Source organism: Schistocerca cancellata, chromosome 1, assembly GCF_023864275.1.
Source record: "Schistocerca cancellata isolate TAMUIC-IGC-003103 chromosome 1, iqSchCanc2.1, whole genome shotgun sequence".
NCBI lineage: Eukaryota > Metazoa > Arthropoda > Insecta > Orthoptera > Acrididae > Schistocerca > Schistocerca cancellata.
The window spans coordinates 1,119,492,024-1,119,514,655 of NC_064626.1; the positions used below are offsets into that span (position 1 = coordinate 1,119,492,024).

The 22,632-nt window shown below is 40.0% G+C and overlaps 1 protein-coding gene across 1 annotated transcript in view; it reads left to right on the forward strand.

Annotated features, from left to right (window-relative positions):
- The window catches only part of LOC126092347 (U4/U6.U5 tri-snRNP-associated protein 2), a 60,334-nt gene that overhangs the window by 25,170 nt on the left and 12,532 nt on the right, over positions 1-22,632 (forward strand). The window contains exons 5-8 of the mRNA XM_049907890.1: positions 5,873-6,098; positions 6,944-7,230; positions 8,154-8,282; positions 15,748-15,809. Of these exons, the coding sequence (XP_049763847.1) occupies positions 5,873-6,098; positions 6,944-7,230; positions 8,154-8,282; positions 15,748-15,809 (704 nt within the window). The remainder of the gene's footprint in view (positions 1-5,872; positions 6,099-6,943; positions 7,231-8,153; positions 8,283-15,747; positions 15,810-22,632) is intronic.

The following is a 22,632-nucleotide window of genomic DNA, read 5'->3' on the forward strand; positions in this document are numbered from 1 at the left end:
TATTGGGATAAATATCCTCCAATTTAGAAACTTATGGATACATATATAACTGTGAAGCAAGGTGGAGAATAAGTGGGTGGTGTTAAACAGAATTATTATTAACAACAAGTAAAGCTTTGTGTTTCAGGTGCTGTCTTTCAGCATTAAGCCAGTGGGATTCACTTCCATGCTTTGGGAAACTTGTTTTGTGTGCTGTCAAGAGGGTCTGTTAATTGTCAGCAGTTCAAACATACGGCAAATGATGGTACTCCTTAGCAGTAGGAAAGGACACCAGATGCACTCAGTGTGTATGCCTGGGGGCCTCATCCAACATGTTGAACCAGCTATTCTGGCAGCCATTGAGGGAACAGTGTGCAAGCAACTGCAGATTGTGGCACATGTTGGAACAAATGATGCATGTTGTTGGGACTCTGAGGCTATACTTGGATCATTCCAGCAACTGACAGAGGAGGTTGCCAAGACGAGCCTTGCACATGGAGTTTCAACAAAGGTCACAATTTGCAGCATTGTCCCCAGAACTGATTGTGGTCCCTTGGTTCTGAGTTGAGTAGAAGGACTGAACCAGAGACATTGGAATTTCTGTGACACATTAGAGTGTGACTTCCCGGACTTGCACAGTAGGGTTGAGAACTGTAGGGTGCCCCTAAACGGGTCAGGTGTGCACTACTTATCATAGGCTGCTACCAAGGTAGCTGACTGTGTGTGGGATGCACACAAGGACTTCTTATATTAGGTGACTCTCCATCCAGTTCAGATAATGATAGTTGTAGGAAACCGAAAAGTATCAGTGTAAGATTGAAAGAAAAAATGCTTTCCATAGGTAAGAGAATTAAAATCATAGTTGTTAACTGCCATAGCATTTGCAACAAAGTGCCAGAGTTCAAAGTGTTCCTGAGAAGCAGTGAAGCTCACATAACACTAGTTACAGAAAGCTGGTTGATAGCTGAAATTGGTAGCAGTGAGATTTTTGGGGAAAAAGGATAGAGTAATGGAAAATGGAGGTGGTGTATTTGTTGCAGTAGACAAGAAATTTAAATCCACCAAAATAGAAATTGAAGCTACATGTAAGATTGTTTGGGCAATAGTCTGTATCAGGGGTGGGCATAAAATGATAAGTGCACACACCATACTCATCTTCTGATGTAATCAGAAACTCTAGAGAAAACCTCACTTCTCTTGTAAGTGAGTTCTGCAGTCTTACTGTAATCATCAGTGGACACTGTAATCGTCCAACTATCAACTGGAAAAATTATAGTTTTGTTAGTGCTGGGTGTGATAAGACATCCTGTGAGACATTACTAAATGCCTTCTCTGAAAACTACCTAGAACAGATAGTTTGGAACCCATGGAAATATGTTGGCTGTAATGGCAACAAATAGAAATGTCATCTTTGAGGAGGCCCACATCAAAAATGTTATCAGTTACCATGATGTGGATGTGGCACCAATGATTACTAAAGTACGAAGGACAACTAAAACAAGCAGAAAGATATATATGTTCAGTAAACTAGATAAAAAGTTGACAGTGTCATATCTTAGTCAGAAGTTTGGAGCTTTCAGCACAGTGTAGGAGTATACAGAGGAACTATGGCTCAAGTTTAAAAGAATAGTTGACCATGTGCTGGAGTACCCAGTAGAACAGTTTATAATGAGAGGGGCCCTCAATGGTATACAGTCACAGTAAAGAAACTTCTAAAGAAATAGAGCTTACGCACAATAGGTATAAAACGAAGCAAAGGATGCTGAATGAAATGTGAGAGGGCAGTGCGTGAAGCCTTCAATGACTACTGTAGCAAAATATTGTCAAATGATTTTTCACAAAACCCAAAGAAATTCTGGTCGTATTTAAAGACTGTTAACGGCACCAAAGTTAGTATCCTGTCTCTAGTGAAAGAGGTAGGAACTGAAATTGAGGGTAGCAAAGCAAAACTGAAATGCTTAACTCCATTTTCTAATGTTCCTTTACAAAGGAAAACCCAGGAGAATGTCTGCAATTTAATCCTCATACCACTGAAAAGATGGGTGAAATCACTAGTAGTGTCAGTGGTGTTGAGAAATGGCTGAAACTGTTAAATTTGAACAAAGCTCCAGGGCTTTATGTCATCCCTATCAGATTCTAAATTTAATTTGCAGCTGAGTTAGCCCCTCTTCTAACTATAATTGATCATAGTTGCCTCAAACAAAAAACCATGCCCAGTAGTTGGAAGAACTACCCAACTACAAGAAGAGTAGTAGAAGTGATACACAAAACTGACACCCAGTATCTTTGACATTGATTTGTTGTAGAATCTTATAACATATTCTGAGCTCAAACAAAATGAGTTATTTGAGCAGAATGACCGTCTCATTTTGCCAACAAGCATAGATTCTGAAAGCACCAATCAAGTGAGACCCAACTTGCACTTTCCTCACATGACGTACCGAAAGCTTTAGAACAAGTTAGTCAGGTAGATGTAGTGTTTCTTGATTTCTGAAAAGCATTTGACTCAGCACCACACCTAAGCATATCGTCAAACATTTGATCATATGAGGTACCAAGTGAAATTTGTGACTAGATTGAGGACTTTTTCGCAGGGAGGACACAGAATGTTATCTTGGGTGGAGAGTCATCATCAGAATGTAAAAGTAGTTGTGTGTGTGCTTGAGGGAAGTGTATTGGGACCCTTGTTTTCACTGTGCACATTAATGACCTGCAGACATTGTTAATAGGAATCTCAGACTTTTTGGAGGTAATGTAGTTATCTATAATCAAGTACTGTCTGAAAGAAGCTCCATAAATATTCAGTCAGATTTCAAATTTGTACAAAGATTGGCACATTGATTTAAATGTTCAGAAATGTAAAACTGTGCACAATTAACTGAAAAAAAAAACACAGTATCCCATGACTATAATGTCAGTGAGTCACAGTTGGAATCAGCCAAGTCATACAAATACCTGGGAGTAAAGTTTTTAGGGATATGAAATGGAACGATCACCTAGGCTCTGTCCTGGGTAAAACAGTTGGTAGATTTTGGTTTATTATGAGAATACCAGGCAAACACAATCAGCGTACACAGGAGGTTGCTTACAAATCACTCGTGCAACCCATTCTAGAATATTGCTCAAGTGTGTGGGACCCACACCAGATAAGACTAATGGGGGATACTGAATATATACACATAAGGGCTGCGTGAATGATCACAGGTTTGTTTGACCCAAGAGAGAGAGTTACAGTAAAGCTGAAGCCACTGAACTGGCAGACTCTTGAAAGTAGACTATCTCGAGAAAGTCTACTAACAGACTTTCAAGAACTGGCTTTAAATGATGAGTCTAGGAACATACTACAACCCCATAATTTTGTCACTCATATAGGGATTGTGAGACAAGATTAGAACAATTACAGCAAGCACAGAGGCATTCAAACAATTATTCTCCCACACTCCACACATGAATGGAACGGGAACAAACCCTAATGAATAGTACAATGGAATGTACCTTTACTGTGCACTTCACAGTTATTTCCTTAGTTATCTAGTTTAACTGAATGAGTAAATCTTTCTACTTGTTTTAGTTGTCCTTTGTACTATAGGTATTGTTGTTGCTACATCTGTCTGATGATCACTGATATTTGTTTCAGTGTGGACAACCTCAAAAAAGTCATAGCTATTTGTTGCCATTAGATCTCGTATATTTCTGTCATGAGTGGGTTTACAAAGTATCTCTTCTAAATAATTTTCAGATGAAGTATTTAGTATTTTTGTGGACTGTCTTGTCTCATCCCCCCTTACTAAATTGTAATTATCCTAATTGATTATTAGGTGTTTAAAATCTCCTTGAATGATACAGTAAACAGGGACACACATGTGCTAGTGAGCTGAGATTTTCTCTAAAGTTTTCAGTTACATCTGCCCAAACAATTTCATACGCAGTTTCAAGCAATAGAAAATCCAGGTTGGAATGTCAACATTAGTTTATTATAGGTCGAGGTGAGGATGATTTCAGGAGCAAAGAATTTGTTGTAAGGATAACTGCCATATGGGCACTTCAGAAAAGCTTGTTGTGGAGGGGAGGATCCAAATTGCAGCCATTCAAGTCAAACATGTTATGTTCACTTGCATGTTGTGCCACAGGGTGATCAACTTTTCTCTTGGCCACAGTTTGGTGGTAGCCATTCATTCTCACATCCCCCACCCAAGTTTCTGCTTCATCTGACCTACCACCTCCTCCCAATTATTGTCTCCTCACCGTCATTGTGTGCGACTCTTTGCCAATGCATCCACAGGTCAATTCCCTTTCTCTGCTTCTCTCCTTTTCCACTCCTTGTTCCCCCACCCTCCTCCCTCCATCACAGCCTCCTGACATTGCACATGACAGCCTTGTCCTGTTACTATCTAGTCCCTGCATGCTCTGCCAGGCTGTGCTGACTTCTCTCCCACCACCTGTATGCTTCTATCCCTCCACTTCCCCTGCCCCAGTCTGAACTGCTGTTCACAACATGACAGAGTTGCATTTTGGCCAGAGCAGCTGGAGATAGCAATCATGTATGTATGAGATGTGCTTGCGATTGTGAATATGTGTGTTTTCCTTAATGAAGAAGGCTTTGGCCAAAAGCTCAATGTGTAACAGTCTTTCCATTGTGCCTGTGTGCAACTCACTGCACTATCTCTATGCTGAGTAGCAGTCTATCCTTTTCACAAAGTTGTTAATATGCACTTTCAATTTCTGTTTTGGTGAATTTGAGTTCTTATGTATGGTTACGAATACACCACCTCCATGTCCCATTAGCCAATCCACTCGGCATGCACTGATATCCATCCCAAATTTGTGCAAGTATCAGTTTTTACATTTAGCTAGTTTTCTGTACCTTGTGAGCTCCGCTGCTTTTATGGAGAGCTTCAAAATGTGACACTTTGTTGTGAATGCTTCTGCAGTTGATCACAAAGATTTTAATACTCTCATCAGTGGTGGGCATTTCTTTGGTGCTTGTGCTACGACTTTATTGTATCCTACAGCTGTGTCATCTGGACAAGATGGAGAGTTACCTAAGGAACCCTTCTGACTGGGTAGTAGGTTTGAAAGTCCATGAGCAAAGATGGTGTTTCCAACTTTGTCTGCCAGTTGCTGAAATGATAAATACACCAAAATCTCTCACTGGTTGCACCACCTTCCCTCAGTGGTTGTCAGACAAGCTTCTTCAACATTTTGAGTGAAGCCCTCCGTTGCTGCCATTCCCCTAATATTATTCAGCATGTGTTCAAACTGATGATGAATAACAGACCAGTACCCCTTTGAACTAGCTTCCATCTGAAAAAGGATACATTAGGTTTCCCAACAGGTGAAGTGATTCTCTCTGGCCAAGTTTCAGTGGACAACAACACATTAAATTTGTTGGTTAGGGATATGGTTGTAATACCCTGAACTCTGTGGTCCCTGTCTACCCTGTACCAAGGCCCAGATCTACCACTGACACACCACTTACAATTAAGTTGATGGCGTGATAAGTTCTGTATTACTCATAGAGGAGACAGTATCTTTGGTAAGTGTCTCTTGGTAATCCATGCACAGCTGCCAATAGCTTTACAGCAGTTAGGGCGATTTTCAGCTTTGTTTGCTAAATCATACTTACAATTTTTTACCAAAAATTGGGTGGTCAAATGCCCTCCTGTCACCATATCTGCTATTAAAACTGTATTTAAAATAACATTGTTCCCTTGTATGTATTGTTCACCATCTTGTACATAAAACACTGTTTTGCATTTTCCTGTAATTAGTAAGTGAGTAATGAGTGGATGTTTTTTTCTTTCTTTTTTTTTTAACACATTCATGTAACCACATACATGAGCAGTTATTGTATATATTAATCTCTACCTGACAATGTATTATTATCTTTCAGGCATTGTGTCATGTAACGCCACTAAGAAATTATTTTCTACGTGAAATTAATTATGCTCGTATAAAGAGACCACCAGGAGACAGTTCATTCTTACTGGTACAGAGGTTTGGAGAGCTTATGCGAAAGCTGTGGAACCCTCGTAACTTTAAGGCACATGTTTCTCCCCATGAAATGCTTCAAGCTGTTGTCCTGTGGAGTAAAAAGAAATTTCAGTTTATTGAGCAAGGTAAGAGACTATACTGATCTATATCTTGTGAAACTGGGTGAAATGCTTACTTTCGTACAGAACTGAACAGAACAGGCATATAGCCAACAGTTACAGTGTATTAGGCTTTGTGGTTTTTATTTCATTGTTAATCTCTTGTTCTGTAATTTCATCATATGTAGCTATTTTAGTCCTCCAATGATGATGTTACCCTTGTAAGTCTATTGTCATGATTATTATTACAGATAAATTCAAGTTAAAAATTTTGGCTGTGTTAGCCAGCTTATTTGTTACTAATTGCAGCTGAAAATAACCAAGTCATCCACAGATAAAATGTCATCTTTTTCATTATTCTTCTTTTTTTGTGCATTTTTTCCTGCATCAGCACAGTGTCAGTATTGTTGTTAACAGCTTTGGCGTGGCTAATCTAAGGGGTGGTCAAATGCCCTCCTGTCACCATATCTGCTATTAAAACTGTATTTAAAATAACATTGTTCCCTTCAGAATTGTTTATCAGAGTACATTGTTACTCTTGTGTCTGTGTACATATTACATAATATTGGTGACTTTGGAAAATCTTGTTTTATTCCCTGATTTATTACCTTTTTGTTCTTGCTGCTAATAAGGCAGGCCCAACCTTTTCTGCATATTCTTGTATAAGCTTAATATTGTTTTAATCAAATTTTTGGAAAGTCCTTCAATTTATGTTATTTCACTTACTTAACTCGTCATCCCACAGAAGATATTTCTTATCAAAAAATGATGTTGTTACAGTGTATTATCAGGTAATGTTATTTCAATTTTATTGTGTTTTTATTGTATCTCATAAGATTTATTTATACATGAAAGTTCTGATTTATTTCTAGGTGACCCTATAGACTTCCTGTCATGGTTTCTAAATGCATTACACTTAGCTCTGAATGGTACAAAGAAACCTGATTCTTCCATTGTGTATCGCTCCTTTCTGGGATCGATGAGAATTTACACCCGCAAGATTCCACCCATAGAGTTGGAAGAGGAGCAGAAGAGTGCTCTATTGCTTACAGATGAATATCAAGAGAAGGTGACAGATTCACCATTTCTCTATCTAACATGTGACCTGCCACCTCCACCTCTGTTCAAAGATGAATTTAGAGAGAACATTATTCCACAGGTATTACGATAAAGCATCAAATGCTTATTTGCTTATTTCCATTGTTTGTTGAAAATGCAGCTTTTTTTGTATTGCTTGCAAAGTTGATGTTGTATTTTACTCATTGTTAGTATTTTACAATAAAAATAAAGAAAATTTCCATTCAGTAATGAAGCCAGTGTGAGAGTGATGGTTAATTAATTTAAAGAGAATTAATTTCATTGTTCTATTGTAACAAACTTACTGAATGTATAAAGGGTTCCTGCTAAAATAGCTATGCCATTCATTCTGGAAACTCATTTTACTGAAAACTTCCATTTTGACTAGTAATGTTGCTATATGTGCAACCACGTGTTTTTAAACTTTGAACTAACCTGAATATAATATCACAAGTGTTTGGTTCACAGATGCCAGCATGATTAATCCAAAGGATGTTCGTGATAATCAAAACTGTTATCCATTTTTTTCCCTATGACATGATCACTGAAGACACAATTTACATAATTATTGTTGCATAAAATAAAAATTGGCCTTTGCACAGAAAAATAACTTTTTCAAGAATCATTTAAAACTTCAAATTCAATTGTATTTTTTTATTTCCATGTCTTGGGCAGTTGTACTGCAGTCTTTCACTGCCAGAAAACAATGGAAGAAAATACTTGTATTTTGTTAGTAATGGCAACACTTTTTCATTAGTCATGTCCTCTATCATAACTGCACCCATATCCAGGGTAGCATGGAGACAAGGTTAAACTGGTCTCACTGTCCCTCTGTCTATGTCATGTTTCCACACTTTCAAGATTTTACTTTTATACTGGTTTCAGTGTTCCCTTTCGGTTCTGCCAAACAAAAATCTCTCCTAATGAAAATTAAAGTACTAAAATAAGTTCTCAAATATGTTAAAACTTTCTTTCTCTCTCATTTTAAATTTGTTTTTCTTCCAGGTGAACTTGTATACATTGCTCCAGAAATTCAATGCACAAACTGAGAAAGAGTATAAGACATACAAAGAGAATTTTATGAAGAGGTTTGAAATTACTAAGCTACCACCATACCTCATATTATATATCAAGGTGAGTGTTACATTATTTTCAGATTTAAATTTTTGTTTGTACAGCAAAATTATTAATTGTGCATGGCATGTTCGAGTGATTAAATCTCCTAATGTGATTCTGATAAATTACTAACCCTGAGAAATACAAATTTCTGATGCTTCTCAGTGTAGCTGCCACAAGAAATGACCATAATAATTGACAAGTCCTGTAATGCCAGTTCAGTGTGCTCCTTTTTGTGACTGTAATTTTGTTTCATTATTGAAAAATATAATCCATTATGGCAACTTATGAAAAAGAATTCACATTCTCGTTTGTCAGTATTTCCTGCCAAATTGTCATTTGTGGAGCTTTAGCATTTATGTCATCCAGCATTTAGACATATAATGATCCATGAGTGATATGAAGTTAACAAGGGCATAAGCCATTAAAAAGTGAGACAGAAGCCACTCCACTCTGAGGTTAAATAGAATTGCGTGTCATGTTTCCACAAGGTGGTGCTGGATGTCGGCTGCATGTCCACATTGCTGTTCACGTGGTGCCTATGGCTGCTGTGTATGGCTGTCTGTGCCCAGGTCATGATGAACTGGTGGATGGCTGGAAATGAGAATGGAGGAGGGTGAGCAAGGTGCAGTATCATTTGGGGACAGAATCAGCTGAAAAGTCATCGAAGGTGGAAGTGAGGAAGAAGGTCCAGGTATGGGAAGAGTGCAAAATCTTGTCGGTGTGTATGGAGGCAGCAGAGGCTGGTCCATCACTCAGTGGCAGAGTTGACTGTGGTGGCGGCTCATCAGCTTGTCTTCTGTCTGCAGTGTGAAGATGCTGCTGATGCGCTGACTGCACTGGCTGCAGATTACTGCAGGAATTAAATGCTCACAGCAACCAAACATGTGAGCCCAAACTGGAGGCATATAGCACATTGTTGGGGGCCCTGGGAGGCCTTGATGTGGGGAGTAGTAGATTCAGCACCAAGTGCTAAGAAAGCATGTACGTCCATGTGGGTGTCACCAATATACTTCTTCATTTGCTTCTGAAATTGCATCCCAATCAGTTGAGAGTGGGATGGGGATGCGAGAGCACTGTGAATATCATGGTGGACAAAAATCGTGAAATGTCTGAGAGATGAATTGCAGACTGTTGTCAGTTAACCAGGTTGCAGGACAGACCTTCGGTGTAGAAGATCTGAGTAACAGCCCGCACTGTTGTGTCTGCTGTGGTGGAACAACAGTTGACAGCATATGGAAAGTGGGAGTAGTCAATGATGAAAATAAAGCAATAAGTATCCAAGAAGCGCCCAGCTCCAAACAATGTGACAACTTAGGTCACTGTGAATAACATTGCCGTGGAGAGGCATTGTGCCTAGCATATTTAGAACAAAAAGTGATTAAATGTTCAGTCTCATGGTCAATTCGAGGCCAATAGACATGGCAGCAAGCCAGCATCTTTGTGTACAAGGTATTCTAAATGATCCTGCTGCAGGAAATGAAAAATGTCGTGTTGGAATGCTGACAGAACGATCACCCGGTAATAATGTTTTCTGTGGACAACAAAATGGCACCATCAATGAGCATGGGCCTGTACCTCAACAGAAAATAATTGGAGATGTGATCTGATGCACAAGCTGGAGGTCATTTTGGCGACCCTTGCAGAATATATTGTCACACTTGACAAAGAACAGGATTGGTGGTGACAGCTTGAGCCACATGAGAACTGGTAATATGGAATCCATCCACTGTCTGTCAAGTTCCTTGTTTAGGTAAACACAAAGTACTTCGTCCGGATTGAAGTAAGGAGTCAGATCCCACCAGTAAAAATGAAAGACCTGTGTTTGAATGCTAAGCAATAGTATGGAAAAGGCTCTCATAATTATACATACCAAGATACAGGGACTACCGTTGAAGAGTATTTGCTGTTTTATTTGGCAAGTGTGCCACAAGACTAAAGAGAGAGACTAACAGCTTGTGAACACTCACCAAATAAAACTTGACATGATATAGAAACACATGAAACGTCTTGATAGCATAAATAATAGCAAGAGTCCCCTTCTCTGTTTGAGAGTAATTCTTCTGTGCATTGTCTTTGACGCAAAGTCGATGGGCTGTACAGAACCATCAGCATGACATTGAGACAACATGGCCCACACGCCATACTGCAAGACATCCGTTGCACCCCCGCTGATAGGTGGTCAAGCACAGGGTAGAATCCACACCGTCTTTCAATGTCTTGAATGTGTGGTTGCAGTGAGGTGTCCATTCAAATGCTGCACCTTTCTAAAGCAGTTGAATTAGAGGGTATGAAACCATAGCTGCATGCAGAATGAACTTACGGTAATATGTGACTTTGCCTAAGAAAGCTTTTAGCTCCTTGACATTCATATAGGTTGTGGAAGGGATGGAATAGCTGCTTTGTGATTTTGGTTGGCTGAATCCCATTGATGAGAAATAACATCCCTCAAGTGTTCTGTAGAGTATTGGAAGAAATGTGACATACCCAAATTGCACATAATACCTGTGTCACACAATGTCTGAAACAAGAGAGGAAGGTTGTGAAAGTGGTTGTTGCTGGTGGAACTGGTAACGTTAGGTAATTGATACCACACGGAATTCATTGAGTAAGCTGCTCAAAATAACAATGAAAACTAGTTGGCATGTTTGCAATGCTGAAAATCAATCAGTTGTACCTGTAGAGGCTATACGACATGTTGACAACAAGAAGCTGAAGTGATTCTTCATCAAGTTGCAGCTTCCAACAAATCTAGTTTAGAAAAATATTGTCCTTCCACCAGTTTCATCACAAGTTTGCCCAAGCGAGGAGTGGAGTATGTATCGACCATGGACGGTGAATTAACCGTGACCTTAAATTCACCGCAAACATGGAGTTTGACCATCAGCGTCTTACTAATGGCAAATGGTGTAGCCAGTTGATTGGTCAAAATGGGTTCCATGGTGCCTAAAGCTGCCAATCTGTTTAATTCTTCCTTCGCTTGAGTGCGAAGTGTGAGCGGTAGGGAACTGGTATGGAAAAAACAGGGCTGTGCTGTAGATTTGAGAGTGATGTGCACTACATAATCAGTAGCCTTGCTGAGTCCTGGCAACAGATAGGTATAATTTTCCTTGCACAAATCGTTCAGTTTGTGATGGCACAAGATCCAACACTAAATGAACTGAATTGCAGAAATTGTCCAAACCAAACAAATTTTGTGTAAATGGACTACCAGAAATATTACTGTCTGAACCACTGCCGTAAATGTTATTTCTACAGTAAACTGACAAAGAATAGGAATCTGCTTTGTAGTGTAACTGACAAGACAGCTCGAAGTAGCCATCAGCTGGGGGAATAAAGTTGTTACATAAGTATTAGAATGCAGGAATGAAGCTGCTGTGCCCAAGTCCACTTGGAGGTGTAGGGAAGTACTGTTAGTATGCACATTGATGAACAGTTTGTTAGGAACAGTTGCAATATCTTCACGAGCATGAATAACAACATTGATGTCCATAGACTGAGATGGGGGTAGCACAGTGGAAGCTGAGTGTTGCGCACAATTGCAGTGTGACCTATCTTATGACATAGAAGACACAACACACAATGTTACAGATAAGTTGTCTGGTTGTGTTGAATAAAATGAAGAGGTCAGGAGGGCAGGGGCTTGTAGAAATTTTTCCGTGATGGCCTTGTTTGTGTGGAGTGCAGCAGCCAGCTGTGCTACACTGCCACGACCTCCCCCACTGAAGGATTACTATAATGTGTGCCTGTTGCTGTCTAAGTTGAGAGTAGCAGTGGCAGTCGAAGAATCTAATTGACAGCCAGCGACACAAGAAATTTCAAATGCTCACACTATCTTGAGTACTACTTCTAAAGAGGGATCTTTAAACAGCCACTCCCTTTGGCCAACTTCCTCTTCGGGGGCTGCCCGTATGATAGCGACTCCCACCAAGATTTAGCAGTAACAAAATGGTTGCGACTTAATTCTTGCATTTCCGCAGCCCGAGTACAATAGGACTAATGGAGTGGCTTTCTGCCCTGATAAAACTCCTTTCTTGTAGAGATCACATGAGTATTCTTGCACTAATAGAAATTCAGCAAACAACACATTGAATCAAACAACAGAGATGGAGGACCCTGAATGGTGTTAACTTCCCTAACAAGTGATACTTTTATGGTGTGGGAGGGGGGAAGAGATCCATGACAACAAAAAACTTTAATGAACTCAGTGTTCACTACTTTGAAGGCTGTGCGGTGTCATCATAGGCATGTTTCTTATGAGTCCCAGTCTTTGACCACATCATTGTAAGTGGGGAACAGAGTTGGACAGGACAGCAGAGTTTGAGGCATCGTTAACAGACCTGTGAACACTTTGTCTAACTTGGAAGTGTGTTCCTGTAACTGCATTTCTAAGTGCTGCTGGTTTGCCAGTTGCTGCTGTAGAAAAGCTCTGCAGAGTGGCCTCCAAGAATGCACTTGTTGACATCGCCATGTAGTTGCACGTAACATGTGGAGAATGAACATTACTCATTGCTGTTTTTGCAGTGACACTCTTAACTGGGAACGCCAATAAAAATGAAATCACTTTAATTCTGAAACCATGAACATGTTCAATACATAGCTGGGTTGGAACCAGTTTCACATACAGTGATCTATTACAGAAAGAGGCAGAAGTCACTCCGCTTCAGGGTTAAATACAATTATTTGTGACATTTCTGCATGGTGGCACTGGTGCACACTGCTCTTGATGCACGGCTGTCAGCACTGTCTAAAAGTGCTGCCTCCTGGCGGCCAAGTGTAGCCGTCATGTGCAAGGATTGGACTGAATAACATGTGACAGGCTGGCACCTTGCATCCAGCCAAACTTTGATTGATAGCGAGGTGCCAGTGCAATTGACATGTTAGCTGTGGGTTACATCATCTACCATATTTACCTGATTATAAGATGAGGTTTTTCCCCAAATTCGTCATTCCAAAAATACGGGGTCGTCTTATATTTGCAAATTAAACTATTGCTCTTGAGGTCAACATTTTTTACCTTGTTTCGTAAAGTATATAGGGGTAGTCTTACATGTATAGGTGTTGTCTTACATTTAGAGATTTATTTTGAAGAGCTCAGAAGGGCAGGGCTCAGCAAGTGATCCTCGCGTTCCAGCAGGTTTGAGATTTCTCTGAATGCCGAAGCACTTGATATAGTATTAAAGTTGCTCGGACAATCGCGCAAAATTGACCTGTGCAGTGCTGCAAGAGATACATGAGAATCTATGAACTACTGTTTATAAGAACAACAGTCTATTGCTCCAATTAAAATTTGATAATTTTGGGAAACACAAGAAGAAATAGCATTAAATTCTATTATCCTACAAACTTTTATTGTATCTGTACAGGTTTGCAATAAAAGTTCTCATACTTGTATGGATACCATATACGAAAATTAATACTGCTTTTTAAGTAAAGGTAACATTCAAAAACAGAAATGTTGTCCTTAAAAAACATTAGTTGATTCAGAACCCAAACCAATATTTTATTTGGTTGTGATGAAAGTGGAATGCAAATGAGAAATTCGGTCACTGTTCACATATTAGAATACTGGCTAAAAATGTTACCAGCTCTTAATCAGCTGTAAGACATGATGGTAATATTCAGTTGAAAGAAGAAAGAAAATTAATCCATAATGAAATGTCTAACAAAGGAAATTCGACAAATTGAATGAAGTAATTGTTACCACGAGAGTAAATTACAGCGGTAAGATCCGTCATGGGTTTGGCTGAATCTATTTGTAGTCTGAATCGAACTGACTTTAAAACTGGACAAATACTCAACAATAGTATTCATTTCTGCGGGAGACAGTGGAAGTCTAAATAGGGGCCTGTGGCGTACTTAACGTGTTGAAAGGAGATGTGTCAGCTGGTTCTACACAGCCAATGAGAGAGCAGCGTGCAGGCAATATGTGTGGCAGCAAGAGACATTGTAACGTTCTCATGACAGTATGGAAGCAAAATCCGATAATATTCAGAAAGGAACAGCTGTGTTCATAGGTCCCACTTTAAAGACCTCAGAAATAGCAATATATTTGGAAGAAAAGCCAGATATTTGTGATAATGAAGGTATAAATTTCACAGCTATGCTATTAGATGATGATAATTAAAAATAGTGATACTCCAAACTACAGGGGTAGTAAGCAAAATAGGTAGAAAAGAAAATGCTCCAGAAATTATGTAAACCTTTTTTGTTTAATTTAATTCTCCTAGTATTATCAAAATGAAGAAAATCAATAAACGACATATGTTTAGAACGGGCATAATGTTGGAAATTATGTAAACCTTTTTTTTTTGTTTAATTTAATTCTCCTAGTATTATCAAAATGTAGACAGTCAATAAATGACATAAGTTTAGAACAGGTATAATGTTAACTTTTTGGCTGATACTTTATTTCATTTATTTCAATAAAACAATTTGTAATTTTTATTAGTCAGAATATCTTAGAAATAATTTTTTAGCAAGGAGCCTCTAAAAAAGGGGGGGGGGGTCATCTTACCTGTATGTTCAGGGTCATCTTATACTCAGTTAAATATGGTATCGCTCAGTTACCAATAAATTTCTAAAGTGTTGTACTATATAAGTTGGGGAAATGGATATACTTATACCATTCCTTAAAAAAAACTCTCTTTCTGAATGGTTTAGTCATCTCCTACATGCATAGCATCAAATACACATTCCCATGTTCACCCAGGTCCAAGGAGAAAAGGAGAAGTTATAATTTGAACAAAATTTTTATTTCACAGCACACTATTAATTTGAGGAAATAGAAGGAAAAGTCTGAGAAAAGAAAAGGTCTGGTTATGAGTCACAGTTTTGTATGCAGCTGGAATCTGTCAGGAAGTCTGATTTCAGCACAAACTACAGGCAAAGTAAAGGATTCATTCTGGAAATAACACACAGCCTGGGGGGGGAGGGGGTAATCCTTTCTTTGAGGAGCATAAATGCAGCAAGGTTTGCAGGAAAGCATGAAAAGAATTTACAAAGTGAGAGACTGAAGTGGGCCTTGAAAGGAGGCATAGATAGCTCAGTTGGCAAAAGAATTCCTTGAAAAAGGCAAAGGTCAGAGAAGAAGGTGCAGTCCAGCATAGAGTTCTAATATGTCAATAATTTAAACACAATGTATACTGCACTGTGTAATGAAAGATCTATTCTGCTCACACAAATTTCTTTTTTCTCGCCTTTCCTATTTTGCCTTTCTACCAAGACACAGTATTTTTTGCCAGCTGGTTTGATAAAAATCTGCCATTTTGCTTTAGCAATCCTTCATGTAATGAGTTGGCATTATTCAAGTAACTGTTTTGAGTCTGTTTATACTAAATGTGTATACATTATCTGATCTTTATTTATCATTGTCATAACAGCATGTAGGAATAATTTGTTTTGGAAATTTAATAGCAGTGTGCTAAAAATGTATTAAATTATCATAATAAACTGTTTCATAATTGTGATCTTTACTTTTCAGAGGTTTACGAAAAACACATTCTTTGTTGAAAAAAATCCAACCATAGTGAATTTTCCAGTCAAGTAAGTTGTTCTGTTTATTATTGTTTTTACCAGATAGCTCTCTACAGTGCTTTAGTTTTATTTCTTATCCGTATTTCCAGATTCACGCTGTGGCACTGCATTTGTAACTTTGGTTTTTGATTGTGCTTAGGATTATGTTAGATGTTATCCTTGACCATTTGGTCGATTGTTACATATTGCTAATACTGAGAAATTTTCGATGGATGAGTTCTTCTGACTCCTGTTGTACACACAAGGTGGCATTGGTACATCTATTAAAATTAAGGGGAGCATATAAAATACCAAAGGAAATCAAAAATCAAAAGTTATCTTACCAGATCAAAACTTAAATAGCCTATTGCTACTTTTCTGAATCCTAAAAAAAACCTAGATTTTTCATAAAATTGTCATATTTCAAAGTATTCATGGAGTTATTAGTGAAATAAAATATGTTGCTCACAAAACCCCTCTGCAGAAGCCAGTCTAAGTGAGAGCAGCAGCAGCACTGAAGAAGCATCTGTACAGAGAGACAGATACTATGTAGAATAGGGGTGGGGAAGAATTCGGCTGATGAGCTTTGCCCTGGCACGAGTGCAATAGTGATGAGCCTTGCTTCAAATTTGCCCCACTGCCATGTCATGCCTTCTGAATGCGAGGAGGAGGAAGAGTGGGAAGCTGCAAATGCACCACATTCAAATGACAGTGCAGTCGCACTTCGTACGACTTAGTTTTGCATTTCAACAAAGGAAAATCCGTGATGGAAGGCAACAATATTATGAAAAGGATAATTGCTACTCAGCATCTAATGGAGATGCTGAGTTGCAGATAGGCACAACAAAAAGACCATCAGATAGCCAGCTTTCGGCCAGCAAGGGGTGTGTGTGTGTGTGTGTGTGTGTGTGTGTGTGTGTGTGTGTGTGTTTTGTCTATCTCCGAGGAAGGCCTTGTTGGCCGAAAGCTCACTTTCTGACCATCTTTTTGTTGTGTCTATCTGCAATTCAGCATCTCCACTGTATGGGGAGTAAAACTATCCTTTTTATAATATTGTTAGTTTTATATTTCATTTTTTGTAACTACATGGATTACAAACAAAACTAATTTTCAGTATTATTAAATTGTTTTTGGCATGCTGAAGACCTAATACAATTTTTATCTGATACAAAATGTTGGCACACAGACAGGCACAGACAATTTCATAGATTTTTACACTCAGGTTGCCACATAATCATGACTTACTTAGTTACATAATAAAAAGAAAAGTCTTTCACACAGATTTGTCAATCAAAATATTGTAGCAATTTTGCAACCTCATTACGGAGATCTTGAAACTCTACCTAAGGAAAACAATCCTGATGATATCCTGGCAGTTTTAACATAAAAGGATTTATCATTAAAACAGGAATTACCTTGTAGGTAGGTCACTTACATCTGCACTTGCACAGTGGAGCTTTCAATTGAAGTGGCAAATGGTCTCAAAAAACAGCTCAGAAACTGATGTAAGATTGACATTGTCCTCAAAACATTTAGGAAACTATCAGCATATTTCTTTCAAGACCATAGTGAATTCTTCAGACTTCACATTTTCTTTAATGACAGTGTGCTTAGGGAGTTGGACTGAGTTCATCAGAATTTATCCCTTCTATACATACTTTTCTTTTTAGAATCAGAAAGAAGGTGTTTCTTAAAATATGAAGTCTGCAGCCTGTTTTGGATGTTCCAGTTCTCATTCCTGCACTTCTTTTTCCTTCATAAATTCAACAATAGCGAGTTTTAAATAAAAAAATCATTCCCTCGTGCCTCTTGACTTAACCAGTGACATGTCCAGTAATGTATAAAGTTGCCATACTCTTGGGTCAGTTCTGTCGAAAACTGTTGCAGCTGACAGTGGATTAATTTTGGAAATTTTGATATTTGTACCATTAATTTCCTCATGTGCTGCTTGCCTGTATATTTAGCACAAAGTGCTTCTTGATGTAGAGAACAATTAATTCCATCTGTTGATCTTTGTAATTTTTTGCTCTTTCATTCTTAACAACTGGGATCTCAAGTTAATTACATATTTGTAGATTTTCAGGATGCTTTTGACACTGTTCCCCTCAATCAGCTTCTAATCAAATTGCATGCCTATGGAGTATTGCCTCATTTTTGCAAATGGATTTATGATTTCCAGTCAGAAAGATCACATTTTACAGTAATTGATGTGAATTCATCAAGTACAAAAGAAATGGTATCTGGTGTTCTTCAAGAAAGTGTTATAGGCTCTCCACTGTTCCTAATCCATATACATGATTTAGGAGAGTAATATTCTTAGATTGTTTGTAGATGAGCAGTCATTTACCATCTAGTGAAGTCATCAGAGGATCAAAACAAATTCTAAAAGGAGCACTTATGAAAAGGACAGCTTGCTACTCACCATAAAATGACACATTGAGTCCCTGACAAGCACAATGAAAAGATTGTCACACACCAAGCTTTCAGCCAAAGCCCTCTTCAGGGCAGAAAGGAAAACAAACACACATTCACACAAGCAGGCAGGTCTCGTGCATGTGTGGCCACTATGGCTGCTGTGTCCAGACTCTCAAATGTTGTGTTAAATGAAAGGAGCAATCGGAAGTGGGACAGGGAATGGAGAGGGATAACTGAGTACAAGTTGGGGGAGAGAACTGTGCTGTCTGACAGGGTGTGCAGGGACTAGACAGTGTCAGGACAATGCTGCCAGAGGAAGTGTTGAGAGGCTGTGGAGGAGGCAGACTGCTAAGTGCACTGACGGAGAGTGGCGCACAATGAAGGTGAGGCAGCTTGAAGTTGGAGTAGATTATAGGACAGAGGGGGTGGAAACTGTTGGTGGAGAGTGTGGGGACAGTAAACTAACTTTGGGGGTAGAGAATGTGTTCTAAGGATGATTTCCATCTGCACTGTTCAGAAAACCTGATGGTGGAGGGGATGATCCAGATGGCCTGGTTTGTGAAGCAACCATTAAAATAAAGCATGTTATGTCCAGCTGCATGTTGTGCCACAGAGTGATCCACTTTGCTCTTGGCCACCATTTGGTGCAGTGATTGCAGCAGAGGTGGTATATGACATGGCTGCTTTGACAGGTAACCCAGCCTCTGATGGGGTAGGATAAGCCTGGGACAGGACTGGAAGATGAAGTGCTGGGTGGGTGGATTAGGCAGGTCTTGCACAGGGATATGGTCCCTGTGACAAGGAGCTCGGATTGGGAGTGGTGCAATGATGGACTAGGATATTGTGGAGGTTGGGTGTACAATGGAACAAAACTTTAGGAGGGGTGGGAAGAATTTCAGGGGACGATGATAGATAATTAAAGCCTGATGAAAGATGTGGCTCAGTTGTTCCAGTCTGGGGTGGTGTTGGGTATTTGTGTTCCTTTGTAGCTGGTGCTTGGGGATGGGGGGATGTAGCAAGGAAAATCTGTTTGCATATTAGGTCTGGGGCTAGTGTCTGTGTATGAAGGCCTTTTTGTGGATAAAGTTCATAAGGTATATGAGGAATGAGATAATGGGTTTGGAGTCTGAAGGCCATGGAAGAGGTAGTATTCAGTACTGGCAAGACCATGGGCATGAGGGATAATAGTGTATGGGAAAGTGGCATCAACAGGGATGAGTAGTGATCCAGGAGGCAAAGGGAATCGATGAAGGAACTGGTTGGTGTCTTTGATGTGGGGTGCTAGATTTTAGGCAATTGGTTGGAGGGTTTTTGTCAGTGAGTGCCAAAATTCTATCAGTGGGGGCACAATAACCAGCTACAATGGAGTGTCAAGGATTGTTGGTCTCTGGATTTTGGGGAGCATGTAGAAGGTGGGTGTGCGAAGTGTCATGGGGGGTGAGGAGGAAAATGGATTCAGGGGAGAGGTTCTGGGAAGGGCCTAAGGCTTTAAGCAGCGATTGGAGGCTATGTTGGACTTCTGGGATGGGATCACTCTGACAGATTTTAAAGGTGGAGTAGTAAGAAAATTGATAGAGGCTTTCCACCAGGTAGTCACTGTGATTCATAATGGCAGTGGAGGAACCTTTGTCTGCAGGTAAGATGATTGGATGAGGATCTGTTTTGAGGATGTGTATGGATGTCCTTCCTTCTACTGAAAGGTTGGTATTCTTATAAAGGGACTTTGGGACAGATTGTGAGGCCTAGCTGGAGGTAAGCAATTCCTGGAAGGTGACCAGGGGGTGATTAAATGGGGAGGGGGGCAGGGGACAGAAGATCATGATTGAATGCTGGTGTGAACTGGGCGCCGGCCAGAGTGGCCGTGCGGTTCTAGGCACTACAGTCTGGAACTGAGCGACCGCTCCGGTCGCAGGTTCGAATCCTGCCTCGGGCATGGATGTGTGTGATGTCCTTAGGTTAGTTAGGTTTAATTAGTTCTAAGTTCTAGGCGACTGATGACCTCAGAAGTTAAGTCACATAGTGCTCAGAGCCATTTTTTGTTAACTGGGAGAGGCAGGGTTCAATGTTGGGAGGAGGTTGGCTTTGGGTGGAAGGGTGGGTGGCAAAGAAGTGTTTCCATTCCAGGGATTGGGAAAAGGGGAGCGGGTCTTTGAGAAGTCCAGCATGGTTAAATTTGGGTGTAGGGCTGAAGGGGGCGAGGTCTTTGGATAGGGTTGAAACTTCTGGGAGGCTGGAGATTTTGGTGGAAAGATTAACAACAGTGTTCCATGATTGTTTTAACTCTGGGTCTGGGTGGCAGAGTGTTAGTAAAGTGTTTTGAGGAATTTAGCAATTTGAAAAGTTCAGGTATGCATGGTCTGCATGCTAAGAGGGGTGGACTATCAGGAACACTCTGGGTAGGATAGGAGTTGAATGGCGGTGTCCCAAGGAGGCAATAGGATGTCAGCAAGATGGGTAATAGTGGTGGTTTCTGAAATTCTCTTCCAGGAGGTGAAGAGCAAGGGACTGAGTCTCAGAGATGTGATGTGTGTAGAAGGGATTGCACAGTAGCAGTATCTTTCAGAAGGAACAAAGATGTTTTTGGGGTGGCTGTGCCATGTAGATGTGTTTTCGTAGTACCAGGTTTGTGAACTTGCAGAATCTCAAAAGGTAAAAGTCATTGTGAAATAAAGGTGGCATCCAGAGAAAGGAATTTTTACTGTGAGGCTGTTGGGGGGGGGGGAATTCGATGGTTTAGGCAGCATTTAAGGAACAGGAGGTGAGACTGGGTTTTAGCCAGAAAGAGAGGTACTTTTCTGAACTGGTGCTAAAAGATGGAGCAGGGGTCCATTGTGGCTGCTATGGTGTTAGGGAAACAGGAAATGATATAGGAAATGGGCAAATGAAGGAATTACATTGTTGTGTGTAGGATAACAAAAAAAGATGCACAAAAGACATAAAAAAGATGCAAAAATATGTAAAAATTTTCACAAATACATAAAAATAAAGTAAATATGTAAAAATATCCACAAATACAGAAAAATGTGCAAAAATACATAAGAATATATAAAAGCACGAGGAAAAAAGGACGGAACAGTTGAGGTATGAGAATATTCACATGGTGGGATAAGAGATGAGAGTGGGGAGTTAGGGCCCTCCGTTAGTTAGATGTCCACAAGTTTGTGTGGCACAAGCAGATGTAGAAAATAACTTGTGAAGATACACGAGGATGAGGGAGGAAGTAGGATTAATACGAATAATTTAATTATCGGTGAGAAGAATTTGGAGCTTGAGAAGCTGCGCCAACAATCTGAGTGGCCACATAGCTGTGTATTGTGTGTGTGGTTTGGAAGGCGATTGGGGGCGGGGGGAGGGGGAGGGAGGGAGAGAGAGAGAGAGAGAGAGAGAGAGAGAGAGAGAGAGAGAGAGAGAGAGAGAGAAGAGATAATGAGTAGAGTAATGCTTTAGAGAATAGTGAGAGTAGTAACAACAGAAAATGCTACAGGGTTGTAGAATGGAATGAAAACTGTTAGGCAGAACCAAACAACTGAAATCTGTGATGGGATGAGAAGGATAGATTGCTACTCACCTTATAGATGAAATGCTGAGATGCAGATGGGCATAGCATAAAGACTGGTACACACCATGCTTTCAGCAAAGTCTTCTTCAGAAAAGAAAGGAAAACACACACACATTCACTCAAGTAGGCGCACCTCCTTCCTCCAACTTGGTGTCACTCTCCATTCCCAAGTCTCTTCCTAAGAACACCAACTTTACAGCAGAAGAAAGGACAGCCATACACAGCCTCAAAACAGATCTTCACTTAATCATCCTATCTGCAGACAAAGATTCCACCAATGTCATTATGAATCACAGTGACTGCGTAGCAGAAGGCCTCTGCCAGTCGTCTGACTCCTCCATCTACAAACTCTCCCAGCGTGGTCCCATCACAGAAGTCCAAGATACTCTCCAACCCTGCTTAAAGCCTTAGTCCCTTCCCAGAACCTCTCCCCTGAATCCATGAAACCATGCACATCTACCTCCTACATGCTCCCCATAATCCACAAGGCCAACAATCTTGGACTCCCCAGTGTGGCTGGATGTTGTGCCCCCACTGAAAGAATTTCAGTCCTCATTGACCAACACCTCCAAACAATTGCCAAAAATCTAGCCTCCCATGTCAAAGATACCAACCGACTCCTTCACCGACCCTCCACCATCCCCACCCCTTTACCCCCAGGGTCCCTTTTTGTCACTGTTGACACCACTTCCCTATACACCACTGCCTTTGAACACTACCTCTCCCAGTGTCCTTCAGATTCCAAAACCACTACCTCATCCCTCATTCACTTTAGTATCTTTATCCTAACACACAACACTTCTCCTTTGAAGGGATGATATACAAACAAATCTGTGGCAAAGTCATGGATACACAGATGGTGCCTTCCTGTGTCAACCT